Source organism: Struthio camelus, chromosome 14, assembly GCF_040807025.1.
Source record: "Struthio camelus isolate bStrCam1 chromosome 14, bStrCam1.hap1, whole genome shotgun sequence".
In the NCBI taxonomy this organism is placed as follows: Eukaryota; Metazoa; Chordata; class Aves; order Struthioniformes; family Struthionidae; genus Struthio; species Struthio camelus.
Window position 1 is genome coordinate 16,695,265 of NC_090955.1, and position 15,413 is coordinate 16,710,677.

Consider the following 15,413-nt stretch of genomic DNA (forward strand, 5'->3'; position numbering starts at 1 on the left):
AGCTAGATAAAATATTCAAAGTTCTGCCACAAAGCCAGATTCAGAAGTATTCATGTCTTAAAAATTCACATAGGCAGGAAGAAAACCAAAATCCCAACGCTCAAGCAAGCGGTAGACTCCATAAGACCCCCAAAGGAGCTCAAAATGCAGAACCTTTAGACAGCAACAGGTAAAGTATCGAGATGCCTAACCTCTCGTTACGTTCTTTTTCTTTACTGGCCAGTGTTTAGTCGCCTACAGAGGAATTCGATATGTAAAGAGTGGACTTAGGATTTATTTCAGGAAAAGATGGCAGAGAAAACATAAAAATCAACCTCCATCAGGGACCAGATTTTCTTCTGATACCAAAACCAGCAATTACTTGTATAGCTGAGTAACTTTGCTTACACATCTAATTTTCATGAAGATACTAACTTACTCCTAGCAGTAAATTTACACACCCATATACTTATGTAACTAAGGAATAAAACATAATGACATGTAGATCAGTTATCAAATACTTCATAACACCAGTGTTTAACTGGCTCTTCTTCTCTACTTTCTTTCCAGTTTTATTGCTTAACTAATTTCTCAGAGTTATTCATGGACATAGAAGCAATTCACTAGCTTTTAAAAATGGCATACATCTATACCTTTTCCTCTGGTAGGAAACTGAATCTAACTTCACTGTTATGTCTATCTGAGACCCCTGGGTGAAGTACAAAACACTGATTGAAGGCTCAAGCCAAATCCATTTGTAAGATTACTATAAAGCACTGAAACAAATTAGTAAGAGACCCACTGGGAAAGATCGAAACTAGGAGCCCTACCAAATTACTCTGATTTAAGTGCATGAGGAAAGGAGGCAGATTTAAATTGTGTGCTGTTAATCTACTTTGGCCGGTATAAAATGTGTGGTGATATTATATAGTAGTTAACCTCTGCAAAATAAACGACAGGCACAATTTTTTTTTTAAATATCTAGACGGGGATACAGGAACCTTTGGGTTTGCTCAGAATTAAATGATAGCTCCAATATACTTTTGTTTGTGGAAAGAACAAGGGCAATGATTTCTTTGGTAATCCGAATGACTTTTATCTCACTCAGTATCTTTTATTTGAGGTTTGGCCAAACTGTTATAGCGTTGGATGATTCAAACAGCATGTGACGTGTACTGTTTAAAGACTGAATCATATTTTTTTACCACCCCCTATACGACCATTTACATGCGCCATTATTAAACTCTTCGCTTTGATTTTTTTTTAAACACAAGCAGTCCCAAACCATCTGCATTGAATATGACCTGCCACGTGTTTATAAAGTCAGAGTGTAGCAATCTGATCACGTAGGGAGCAAGCTACATCTTAACAGCTGCAAGCCTCGGGTCTAAGGTGATTGGAATTTCTCAGACGTGTGCTCCATCTGGATAATGGGGAGTGGTAGGAGAGAGTAAGTTGCTGTGATAGCAGTCTTGAAAGCGTCAGTAGATTTCAGTGAACTAGCTTACGTACATTTGTGAATCCCCTCTGAGAAAACATGAGAGCAAAAAAGTATCTCACAAACAACAACCAAAGGCTAGAGGGGTAAAACAATGTCAAGGGTGAACTCTCCCCGGCCATATTACTACCCTACGTACCAAAGCAAACTATCAGGAACAACAATAACAGCAAAAAACTCTTCCAATTTAAAACCACAGCATCAGTTGATTAAGTCTCATCTTTATGGGTTAGTACTTCAGGATTGGGACAATGTATTAACCTAAATAGAACTTAAGCATGATCCTAATTTTTTTGGTTAAGGGGGACAAACTTTAACGTATGTAAATATGCTTTGCTGAGCTTGAATTCTATATAATGAAATACACAGTAAGAGTCCACGTATAACTACAACTTATATAGTTACGTTAACCATATTAAGCCAGCTTACAAAGGTACGCTTGTCCACAAAGTTTGATAGGCTAGGTTGAAAAAACAAATTCTGTAGGAAAAGCATCATCAACCGAAATCACATACTTTTCTACACTCACACTAAACAGTGTCATTACTGCAATTCTCCAGGCTACGTGGTTATTCAGTGACCTCCCTTCTCTCAGCTTCTGGACGTTAACGTTACCACATATTTATTGTCTTTTGCAGTCCTGACACAATGCAAAGACTGTAGCTGTTTGAACGGAAACTGAGTTGAACCTGACTTTACTTGGTCAATATGATGTCAGAGACTGAGACCTTTGCCAGCAATCGATCCCAGTATAAATTGCTACCAAGTCACACTATTCTTGTAGAGGTTACCGTTCATGAGGCATGTCTGGGGAGCAAGTGATATGCCTGTGCAAAAGGAGCCATGCCATACTCTGCTGTATGAACTTGCACAGAAAGGAAGCGAGGGGAGGCACTCCCTTCCTGCTTTACAGTGTGGAATTATTACAACCCATGTTGAAAATTGCTGCAAACGTGTAGTAAGTCCTTCAGCATTAGCCTATCAATAAGATAATGCTTCTATCCTAGAATGCCTAGAGTTTAAATACTATCAAAGACAAGTGGGAATACAGGGGAAGATGGTAAGAAGACAGGGGAAGAGATTGCTTCAATATACTGATTCACACTCTGAGGTCCAAAAAAAAAACAAAAAAAACCCTTCTCTGCTTCACCTGTTTATATAAAATCACCCACGTTGACTGAGCTTTCATTCACCATGCACTACATATCTCCAAAACATTCTGCCTGAGGATAGGTGTGAAGCTGCATCCTATCTCAGTGTAAACCACTACTGCTTGGCTTTTAAGCTCTTTATTTCACTCAAAATATTTCCTGCTCACATGATCCTGATTTGGCTCTTGTGATATCTTTATTTCATGATATGCATTTATTTTGTGACCTCAAATGACCTTTTATTGCTCTGCATTTAGTCTTGAGTTTGTAGAACACTCACAGGTGTTCAAAGTTGTTTGCTGTACAAAGTTCCTTGTGTTATTGTTAACAAAAAAATGTAACATCTTGACTTTCTTAGGAAAAGAGGAAGAACAACTTCCCTTTTCAAAGACAGACTTTCATGATAAGCCTATTATTTAAGACTTTAATCCAGAAGTTCCTAGGTTATGGTTGGCAGTGGAAACCTGCTATTTTGGTCTGATTTTTCATGCCAGATGGGAGTGAAAAACTGCCACACTATAAAATTTCCAGTAATATTGCAGAGAAAAGCTGACAACAGGAGACATGTCATTTGCTGAGGAGGAGAGAATAACGCAATTCTAAGTTTTCAGGCAGAGAAAAAGTAGATCTACCACGTATACAGAAAGAACACTCTAGCAAAGTAATAGAAGAAAACAGTTTTCCTGCCACATCTGTATTTCAATGGCTCTTTCGCCATACAATCATAACATATGTGTTTGCATTACAAATAGCACAGTATCGTTTAAAATAACGACACAGAAAATACGGAGATATAGAGGGTGGAGTGAACGCAACGGAACAGAACATAGCACTAAGTCACATGCCTACAGACTGGACAAAGAGCACCTCAGTTGCACTCACATTTTCAGGTGGATCGCAGTTGATTAGCAGTGTGACATGTATGCGATTTACTCCACTGAAAAAAACAACCCCTCCATTTAGGATTTTATTTGCATTCTCAGAACCTTATCATTTGGGATTATGTAAAACTGGCAGCTGCTTATAATTATTTGGGGGTTGAGTAGAAATAATTAAAAACATCTGCCTTTATCTTAATACTACCAGACTTAAACCCATGAGCTCAGTTATACCTAACTTCAAAGCTGAAAGCAAAGAATAAAAGAAAGCTGCACATATTGCTAACAAATTTTCAGTGATTCATTTATATGTACAACCAGTTATTCAACAGCCTTCAAACCTTTAATTATCTTTTAAATATATGTAATTTTGCACTTCTAATTAGATAGCAATTTAATGCTCTCACAGGGATTCAGATGGGCTGTCTTTTTTAAAATGTAAACTCCAATAGGAATAATCATTGGCATTCAAGTGATTGAATTCTTCAGTTATTTAAATGAACGTGAGGCATTTACACTGTTCAAATCATTTAAATATTCTGCTGTCAGCTACAGCTGTAGAGTTTTATGGAGTCGCTGAATAAAGCAAGGGTAAGTGTAGGTTATCTTACGTTCCAGGCGGGACTCCCCAGAGAGAACTGAGATTTGCTGCTTATGAAAGGCTAACACTGCTTAAGTGGGGCATTAATGCTTCCCCTGAGACTTGGATTTCTCTGTTTTTCTATATTAGGAGAAACAAATTTTCCCAGAACGTACAGCTACGAAAGACTTAATACTGGACTAGCAATCTTTAAATACACCAGGTCCTTTAGCTATAGAAAATATATCATGACAGTCAGCATTCTAAATTTAAATTGGTGACTTAGGCAGCTAAACATCCAACATATTGTGGTGAGAGTATTACGACAGACGCAGAAGCTTTGTTTTCTGCGTACACCTTTCCCTAGTGAGACTGATCTAATTACAGGAAGATGTGCATCATTTTAAAGAATTTATCAATAGAATTGCAATTTATAGCAAGGAAAAGAATATTCACATATAGCCATTCGAAGTATCACCATTACTCGCCTCCCAGAGCTTAAACTGAGAGTATAAACACATGCCTCAGTTTCCTCAGGGAGAGAGAGAAGCTTGATTTAAACTTAGAAATGTTATACAATTCTTAGTCCCCACTGATGCTATTAATCTATAAGTCATAACATATTCCTAATCTTATGTTTATCAAAAATGGTTCAATCTGAATAAAAGATACTTTTGGTTCCATAACAAATGCTTTTAAGTACATATTTTCTTTAATTAAGGAACCTGAGCTCCCTGGTCCGGAATTTTGAGTATTCTACCCTAAACAAACCTAATAATTACTGAAAACAAAATCCCTCTTTATTCCATGAACAAAAATACAAATTCCATTGCCAAGCATGAATCAAAAAAGCCACAGACTTTACAAAATCCACCAGGAACTTTTTTGTTATTCATTGAAAGTATGTGAAAAACACTCAAATATTATGACTGAGGGGCAACAGTACAAACCTCTAAAACTAGATAAGATTCATAAAGGTGTCCATTGGTGACTATTGCAGGCACCATTCATTCAGTGGCATTCCTCAATTTCTCTGTAATCCTACCACTTTTTCTTCATAACTTTAGAGTATTTCCTTTGACACCTAAATTTAACAAATTATACAATGACAGTTACGGGGTAAGGAGCAATCAGCCACAACTGATACGGTGATTTTTACTAAATGTATATAAGAAGTACACATCATTAGTTCATTAACTTTCCTTTGCATTCATTGTCCTCATTTCCGTGGCAAACCATAACATTGTCACAATATATTTTGCGTCTTGACATTTAACAGGGTAACACCTAGCACGCTGCAAGTGCTAACAGAATACTGAAAAATATGCAATAAAATCTGACATTAGTGAGAAAAACTTTGTCCTCATATGCACATTTCAAGCATCCGTGCATTTCAGAAAACAGAAGTCACTTCCTTGAAAAATCTAAACATTCACTTTTGAATTCCCAAACAATTCATTTTTTCTTAACAATAAGTTGTGGTTTTTAATTAGATATAAAATTCAAAATGGCATCATACAGTTGAAAAGATCACAGAATCACAGAATCGTTTAGGTTGGAAGGGACCTCTGGAGATCATCTAGTCCAACCTCCCTGCTCAAGCAGGGTCCTCTAGAGCATATTGCCCAGGATCACATCCAGACAGGTTTTGAATATCTCCAGCGAAGGAGACTCCACTACCTCTCTGGGCAACATGTGCCGGTGCTCTGTCACCCTCACAGTGAAGAAGTTTTTTCTCAGGTTCAGGTTCAAGATCCTCTCATGCAGAATCAAATATTGCATTCTGTTAAAAGTATGGACTTTTAATCAAAATGCAGCATAGCAGAACATTCTGATACAGACATACAGAATAAAAAAAAAAAACGAATTTAGGGAGATAATCATGTAAAGCATGATTTTCATCTCATTTACTGTTGTATATTATGAATATAGCTATGAATCACCCCCAATTTACAGCAGTAAAATTAGACTCAGGTCTAAGGACTTTCCTAAAGAAAAACACTGTAAAGATGGCATCAGTAACTCATTACATATATCTGTGGGTTTTTTTTTTTTTTTTAAACCTAGGTTTAAAATTCCCAAAAGGTTTTTATCAGTTTTGGCCTCATGTGCCTACCAGTGAAATGAGTATATCCTTGCAGTGTTAGCGAAATCATGTAGCTTGTTCCGTGGAAGAAAATAAGTTATTTCATCAAATCAGACTTTAAATTATTTATTTACAAAACTTTTTCTACTTAATTTTGGACACCTATCAAATATTATTAGTGCTTTTTGACTTTTAAAGACATTTCGAAAAGGGTATTTTTTTTTCCTTAGCATTGTACAGCATCTATTTAATAGCTTATGCACAAATAAAAACCCAATCATACAGCAGAATCTGCCATAGCTGGATGAAACTTGAAACATAAATCAAGGTAATAAAAGTAAATTATAATAAGAAAATCAAAAATAATTACTGAACAAAGCCCTGAAGAGAACAGTCCTTTCTAAGGAAAACATATGATACAAATTGCTGCATCTTATCAGCTTGCTTGTTAAGGTCTTAGGTTTGGGAGCTGCAGTTCCCCCTTTGGGACAAGTGAATTTAAGTATGAAAGTGAGGCTGTTCTCATCACTCTACATTTGTACAGTGCAGTGTCAAGTACATTATGGTATCTAAATTAAACTTGTAGAGGGTGCAAGAATATCCTTCTTACCCACCTCCCATACAAACCTCTGGCTTACAGATTTAGCTCCCCCTTTATACTTGATGAAGGATGCTATTTGCCGTCCTTTTGTGAAAAAGATTTTTGAACATGTGACGCTACAGCACAGTACCCTGCATCAGTATTAAAAAATACTGACGTGTCGTTACCAGCAGCTACAGCACCTCGAATTCCCACGGTAGTATTTTTAACGGGAATTCCCCCTAAAAGAGGCGCAACGTGTACAAACAACACGTTAAACCGTCTCTCCCATTAGGTAACCTAAAAAAGGCCCTGAAGTGCACTAGAAAGAAAACAGAGGGTGATGTTTTTGTTGAGGAAAAGGCAAAAAGAAGAAAATCCCCGCTAAGAGAGGAGTCGCTGGCGCCGCGGGGAAGAGCGCCCCCGGGGCGGCGCGGCGCGGTGCGGTGCTGCCGAGCGGCGGCCCCCGCGCCGGGCAGCGGCGGTGCAGCGGCGCCACCGCCCGGCCGCCCGGCCGCCCCGCAGCCCCCGCCCCGGCCGCCCCGGGGCCAGCGCGCTCCTCCTCTCAGGAACGTCTCACTCTTACTCCTGGGATGGATAATGCCTCCCGAGCTTCCCCCCCCCCCCCAAATAAAAATTCTCCAAAAAAGGCGTTTCCACGCGCTCGCTTGTTCCCCGGTTATCGCGATTAAGTTGTTTCTGCTTGTAACGTCTTTTACAGAAGAATGGAAACAGAAGATCTTCTAGATCCCGCCACGGCAACGGTAACCTATGAAAACTTCCACGGGGCGCTGAGCTGGGAAGGCTGGTGGCTGCTTGAGCAACTGTCACAAGCTACTACGAGGACCCGCAGCCTAGCGAAAGCACCTTCCTTCTCTGCCCTCTGCAATTACTCCCATCAACTGCCCCTACACGCAGCCAGCCCCCTACCTGACCGCCAAGTTTATTCCAGAAACAGTAGAAGCAGCAAGAGAGGAACTCTCCAAGCAAAACAGTTTAAAATATAAACCCAATAGGATAATCAGCACATGAAACATAGCTAGCTTGATGATTAAGTATGCTCATCAGGGTAAGATAAAAATCTTGTGCAACAGGAAGCACTCTTCCTCAGTAAGTGTTTGCTGTCCCGCCTGTCTTTGCAGTGTCCCAAAAGACTATTTCTTAGAAAGCAGTATGTCAGCTGCAGAACTAACAGATATGGCCGCTGGGGTTAGCAACGCAGGAGTCTAGTAATACTCCAGCTTTACATCACTGCAGGAAAATATAATGACAACATAAGCCAGTTTGGATCACATCAGTAATTGGTGTACTTGAATGTAAACCCCAACCCGTCCAAGTAATTTTAGGAAGTAACTTTGGTGAACTTTAATTTTAGTCCTGCATGTCTATTTTCACATACTTATTACCACAAATTTCATGGAAGTTTTGCCCCTGGTTATAACGGGTACAGGATTCAGCCTGTAATACTAACCTAAAGGCACAGGCCAGCAATCGCTTCCCTGTCTACAAACTCCAGCGAAGTCCATAAGAGACTCCCGTTATGCACAACTGACAGAACGCAGAGGTAGAAGTGACTCTTCCAAACGGAGCTGAACTGCACGTATCACAGCGAGTTCCCTGCAGCTGACACTTTATGGGCTACTGCCCAGAGTTTTGATTCTAAAAAGAGAGACTATTGTATTAAGCCAATGAAGTAAGTGTCTTCAAGATGTACACTGTGGCTAGGGATAGTAACAGAAAACCACCTCTTCCCTCATAAAAACATGCCACCACGACAGAAACAAGGAAAGCCGATAACATCCTTTGTCAGTCTAACTTAAATTATGCATTGTTCCTGGATTTCATTACCTTCTGCTTATTAAAACATCTATTCTTTAACAAATAGATATCATTTTTTGAAACAATCCTTGAGGTAAGTAATTTGCCAGAAGAAAAAGGGATGGTATGGTAAATGCATGTGTTGTAAAACAGTTGCAATATAGACAGGGAACTTTCAAATATATATTCCTATAGCTTCCTATAGGGGCTTCCTCTATATATATTTCAAATACATATTCCTATAGGCTGTTAGAGGTACCCGTGAAGATGGAAAGAGAGATCTTCAAAAGCCCTTTAAGCAATCAAGACAAAGTCATGATTTTAGTATTACAAAGAGTAGGGAACGCTATAAAAAGTCAGTGCCTTTATACCTTACCTAGAATAGGATATCAAAAAAACATGAATTTTAATACATACAGAGAGGAAAAAAAATACTGTGAAGGTAGTGGCTGATCACAAACTAAAAAACAGTCCCATCACATTTCCCTTAGCAATAGGTGAAACATTTTGAAGGCCACCTCTCCCCACACTGGCATTTCCTACAAAACAAAAAAGCTAATATAAAAAGCTTACATAACAGCAGGATAACATGTATTTCAACATCTTAACCACTGAGCATAATTACCATTACTAATCTAACGTAAATGCTCAAATAGCAAACTGTAGGAAAAGACAAGGAATGCTATGACAGTCACCTCCTATGATCTAGTCAGTGCGCTCACAGCTTTGACTGTTTTTAGAGATTTTTAGGATATGCCCATGCTGCAGCTAGATACACAATAAAAACAAAATTACACAAACACTCACTTGATCTAGTCTAGCCAGCTGAGGTAACCAAGCAGTGAAGACGGAGCAAAAGAGACCTCAGGGTGCACTGATAATCCATGTATGTAATCCACACTCTCTCCAGGGGTTTGCACGGGCCCTACTGCTGCCTCTTCTCTGCTACAGTTACCAAATACAGCTCAGTGAGCAACTTTAGTCAGAAAAGCAGAGAACGTGGAAGAACGGCTAAATAAGAGGTCAGAAAAATACAAAGAATATGAAATAAAGTGCAGAAATGCAGAAAAATAGGAGCCGAAAAACATTACTGCAAGACTGAAAATATTGGTGGTATTTATTGTGGTTCAGATTAAATGAGGTAACATAATACAAATTGACAGATCAGGAGCTTCTGCTTTCTATATTCATAATAAAAGAATTACTGTTAATGAAACTTAAAAATTGAAATCAAAACTCTTCCTTCATAAAATGGTTACAATATGGAAATCATTGCTATGAGAAGTCAAGCAGGTGGAAGAGTTTAAAAAAAAAAAAAAAAAAAAGAATAAGATGTTAGCATGGATCACCGAAGTACCCACTTTAACATCAGTCTTGAATGGTAACATACCAGAACAAAATGGGTATGAGCAGAATCCTATCCAAAAACGTTAAGAGCTACATTGAGTGCTGCAAGGAGACGTTTTCCACGTTCCGTTCCTGTTCTGTTCCTGCACCTTCCTCAGGAACACCTAGCGCTGGACACTCTGGACTAGATGGATCTGGGTGAGGGGAATCCATCTCCTAAGTCCTATACTTAGATACTTCAGAAGCCTGTACTCTCTTGTAGAGACAAGATACGTTTTGACTGAGAGATGAAATGTTTAGGTATCGATACAGAGCTTGCTATCTTGCTTAGGAGTAAGCTGTACCTACTGATGCTGGAAGTTTTTCATTCCCTAATCTTTATATATTTGGGTAACAGAGGTCCTACTTCCCATAAAACAAGAGGATACAAATTCATCATTATGGGAAATCATCTGTGAAGAGTGTAGAGGTGAAAAAAAAAATTTCAGTGAAAAATAAAGGTCACAGGAGCATGTTAATTGGACCGGGATCTGAGCTATATATACCTGAACATAATGCTTTAATGACTCATAACTGGGATGGTGAAAAACAATGGGTTCATTTGCAAGAGCCATTTCTGAGAATAGTATTGCTTATTGGTCAAGAATCTGCCAAAGTCTCTCCAGGTCTTCCTTTCCACGTCTATGGAAATTTCTACCATTTAGAAACATGAGTTATACTTTCAGAAGAAGAAGAACAATTAAACCATTTATTTTAAAATTCCTTCAAAGATACTGTAATGTCCTTTTGCCATTTGATTGGTTGTACATCTCTACAGTGAAGTTACTGAGAAAAAGTTTTCCCATTCACCCATGAAAGTCCCCCTGCTGAACTTTGAATTTGCTCTACTCCAGTTAAATAATAAATAAGGAAACAAGAAGTGCAAATACAAATGTTAATTAACTGTGTAATTCCTACCCCAAACCTTAGAAAGACAAAATGCCTTTGCTGACTGAAAACGTCAGATACGCTAATGACTCCATAAATCATGCTTCTCAATAATTTTATTTTTATATGGAATTAGCCATCCAATTAATATATCTGTTTTCTACTAACAGAGTGTTGAAATCAGGCATTATTTAAGGTGCCTGCATGAGAAATACATATGGCAGCCACGTGTATATGGCAGTGAAATCATTAATACCGATGCTTTGCTAAGAGTTGATAGTGATGGAACACTTGCAAGTGCTGTTCCTAAACAATGACGCAATCAAGAACGAACCCGTTCTCTAGGGTGTTAAGCTGATAAACATTTGTGTAACGGGCACTTCTATTTTTCTTACTCTGATTAAGGCAAACAAGATGATAAGGGAAATAAACGTAAATTTGCTGTTATTTCTCTGTTAGTGAGAAAATCCCTTGTGCCCCTATTTTGCTTAAAAATATGCTTTACAGAAATTTCTGCACCTATTTTAAATTAGCTTTAACACTTTAACATGACAAATAGGGGTTATTACATAGCAACAGAGCACTTCATTTCAATGTAAAACGAACATAATTATAGCAATTTTTGGCTTTGCTATTCTGCAGCAATAGAGGTCTGCATCTTTTGCAGAACAACTTGTATATTTATTTTCCTTGAATTTTTTTTATGCTAACCTTCGCTTCCAGAGGAAAATAGTATTATACTCAGTAATGTGTTCAAAGAGTTGCTCCTGAAAAAGCACTGCTCTCTTGTATTTGCATTTCTTAACAAATATTACATTTTTCACAGCAAAAGAAAAACAAATGCCACATAGCTAGCTAGATAAAATAGATTAGTAAACAGTATTCTTACCAAAGGCCTAAGTTCTGGATGCGTCAAAATATATCCATTGTTTGTAATTGCAAAAGCATATCCATGAATACCTAGCTGTGAGAGTAAATGAGAAAGAAATACTAATTAGCATAGTCTCCAGTGATTTCTGAAACAAAAAACCCAGCCAAACATTCAGTCATCTCTGGCTTAAAGTTGGCATTCATAACCCTTATCGACATAGTGTTTCATTATAATGTATGCAAAGCACTGATCCTTGGCACTTCGTGAAAATGAGAAGCTGTCATTGCGATGAATTCAGCATATAGCACAATTTTAAAATGTCGCACACACTTTGCTATCTAGGGCACTTATTTCTATGTACTTTAGAGTGAATTAGATAGTCTCAAAAACATGAGACACCACAGCCACACATGCCATATAATATGTGCCAAAGCAAAGGGATACTGGAAGTTAGTAAATTCACATATTCCCAGGGGTGGCTAGGTTCAGCTTACATCACTTCTGCAAGTGATGTTGTAAAAGAATCATTTAAATCAATGGTACTAAGTGTATAGTTACACTGAGCAAGCAGTGGCCTGTCCTTTCTAGTATTTGCATCTACCGCTCTTAAAGATATTTTACTTCTCTGTTAATTCAAGTTCATTTGTATGCACAGAACAAGGCCTATTTCTAATAAAGAAACGCAATTCACGTACTTGTAGCAAGTGGAACTATGGGAGATCATCTGAGAGCAATTAAATGCTTTATAAGGCCTAACGGCATATGTGACCAAATTTAACGCTGTACTTATTTAAATAACAATATTACCATTTTAACAATATGCCTGTTATACAGTCGAATGTATTCACTGACTGCAATAAAAGTACCTTCCAATCATTCATATGGTCGTTCAAACGTCCCTGAGCATAAACTTGCTGCTACCACAGAATCTTTCTGCAGCTTCAATACAGAACTGACTTTTACCACGCAAAGAGTAGATTAATGTACCTCAGTATACTTTTTCACTCTGTCTTTCAACTCTGAAGTAACGTAATATTCCATATACGTGTGAAACTGCTTACTGCGAATGTGATTCTGTTCCAATAGCTATACCTTTATTTGAGCATCTTGATATGCTGAGGTAGTCAAAAAACTAAAAGCATCTTGCTTTGATATGTTTCACATTTTTTGCTATTAACAAACTAATTTTTATAAAAATAATTTTTCCTTATTAAGGATCTGAGCAAATCGTCCTTATTCAGCAGTGTGCTTAACCAAATGGTTTCAATTTAAGCAAACAATTAAATTTTTATCAAAGATGGATGAGCTTCAGGACATTCTTACTGCTGTGCTGAAGTGGGTCCTTAGGAATCTGTCTGGCATAAAGCAATGTGAGCAAGGTTAACAAGACAGAATCATTTCTAAAACCTAAGTAAGACAGCAAGTCTGTTAGTCTCTGTAATTTTCTGGAAATATAAAATACAATACGATATTATAGCAAGGTCATAGAGAAAATGTAACCAAGTGAGATTTATATCACCTCTCTCCTGCAAGTGATTGGCTATGATCAACTATGTCTGCCACGTAGAAGATTGTTTCATAAATTAGCAGTTTTCCTAAAGCAATAAACTTTAGTGAAAGTAACAGAAGATGATATGTTCTTGGCATCTTTTCATAGAGGAAGGAGAACCAAAATAATAACAGTGGACATATTTTACCTATTAGAGTGTGACAAGTGAACCAGTTGTTGGCTAAATATCAGATCGCAAGCATAATTGTTGATAAGTGCAGAATGGCGTCCAAACATTAGAAGTCGGGCACGGGAACAAACGTGGGTGGTATACATCTTAGAAAAAATATTTGCCTTTTTGAAGTGAACCCACGCTCCAACTGCAGCATTTTATTGTGTTTTGACTCATTGTACTTGAAACTGTACACTGTACCTAAAATGTTTTGGTTTGAGAGGTACTACTGCTTACAGCAGAATTGCCATTTTAAACCTTGAACTCTCAAGGATTCAGAAAGGAAAAAACATTTTGTGAGTGCTGTAAAATGCCATGTGAAAACTAAACATTACTGTATCCAACCCTACCTTATTCAGGACAAACTCCCACTGACATCTGGGGAAGTTTAGTCTGGATAATGACTGCTGAAAATAGCTCATTGTTATTATTCGTCTTCCTCTGCATAAAACCCATCTCATCCAAGCTGAGAGAATTTCAGGTCAGCAGAATTCTATTTCAAACCAATCATTTTATATCCTTGTGTGAATTTTATTTCACATGCTGCCTCGACAGGAATGGGTCCCAGGGGTGATTATGCTCTTGCAATTGCATGGTATTTTCACTGTTCAGAAATGTTTATAGTATGTGAGACTGGAAGTTATAACTCAAGTGATTTTGCTAACCTAACTGTATTGTATGGTATTGGTGCCTCTTGCAGCAATCTGCTCTTGCATTACATCCTATGATATAAAACGTACCTTCAAATAAAAAGTCTCATATTCAGAAAGATGATCATATATTACTTGTACAGAATCAAGTTAAGTCCTTAAAATATAATAATACTGTATGACAAAACCAGAACTTTTAATCTTCCTTCCTATCATCATCTGCTTTCCTGAATCACTCTAAATACCTGTGATAGGCTAGGCTGTGATACCTATTGTTCAGGCCCCTCACTCTCTCTAGGTTCTCGTATTCAGGCTTTGTCCGGACCTGTTCCAATAGTGGTTTCTCTAGATCCAAATTTTGCACAGATAACCCCTTCCTCTGCCGTCCTCCACTGGTTCTGCATTTCTGCATACACAAAAGCATAATTTGTCTTTATTTTCAAAGATTTTCAGATCCCATCATACCTTACTTAACATGTCCCTTACTACCATCAGCTTTCATCTCGAATCACATCTCTAATCAGCCTCCCACTGCCTTGGTGTCATGTTTTCAAATCAACACTCTCTGCAAATATCTAAAAAGGCTACTTTATCTTCTTCCTTCAAAATTTTCACAACTCACAAGGTCCAAAAGCAACCACTTTGGTAGTTATTGTATCGAGACTATTTGCTGTTATTTATCCTGGCCAGTAAAGTCTCAGCATTCATTATGTTCTGCTATCAGTGTATATTCATCTGCTGCCTCTTGCCTTAGTCTGTCAACTTTTTTCCAGCTGGTACAGCCTTTCTGCTCTGTGTTTGTGCAGCATCTAGCCCAGCGGGATCCACGTCCCAGGGAATTATTGCAATATACCTTATCAATATTATTGATAGCATTTTATACATAAATTTTCAACAAATTCTCATTTAACTTAAACCTTCCAGTTATTTTATACTGATCTGCACAATTATGTGGTAAATGCTAATGAATTAAAATGGATAGGAGGATTTTTCTTCCTAACTAGAATCATCTACAACAGTATCTAGGAATATTCAAAGATACTCACAAGTCAGCTCATTCCTCCACTTTTTCAGAAATCAATAAATAAGAACATGATTAAGATGCAAGCGTGACATACAAATTTATCAGTACAGGTACATGTCAAAAAGCAGCTAGTACAATAGCTGGCTTCTTTAGTAAAGGCTGCCTACAGTGTCATATTATGTGCTTGTTTGTCTTGCAAAAAAGTTTCCACTAGAAGTTAACTGGAAATCATTCCTTTAAATTTCATTTGTAACTGAAATGGGACTACAATTTTAGAGATAGAGAAGTAGTGAAATATTAATG

At 37.7% G+C, this 15,413-nt stretch overlaps 1 protein-coding gene across 3 annotated transcripts in view; it reads right to left on the minus strand.

Annotated features, from left to right (window-relative positions):
* Positions 1-15,413, minus strand: part of CACNA2D3 (calcium voltage-gated channel auxiliary subunit alpha2delta 3) — a 476,420-nt gene that overhangs the window by 110,320 nt on the left and 350,687 nt on the right. For all 3 annotated transcript variants that reach the window (XR_696027.2, XM_068907198.1, XM_068907199.1), the window contains exon 17: positions 11,734-11,808. Coding sequence is in view for 2 of the 3 variants with exons in the window: in XM_068907198.1 (XP_068763299.1) it covers positions 11,734-11,808 (75 nt within the window). In the remaining variant the exon portion in view is untranslated. The remainder of the gene's footprint in view (positions 1-11,733; positions 11,809-15,413) is intronic.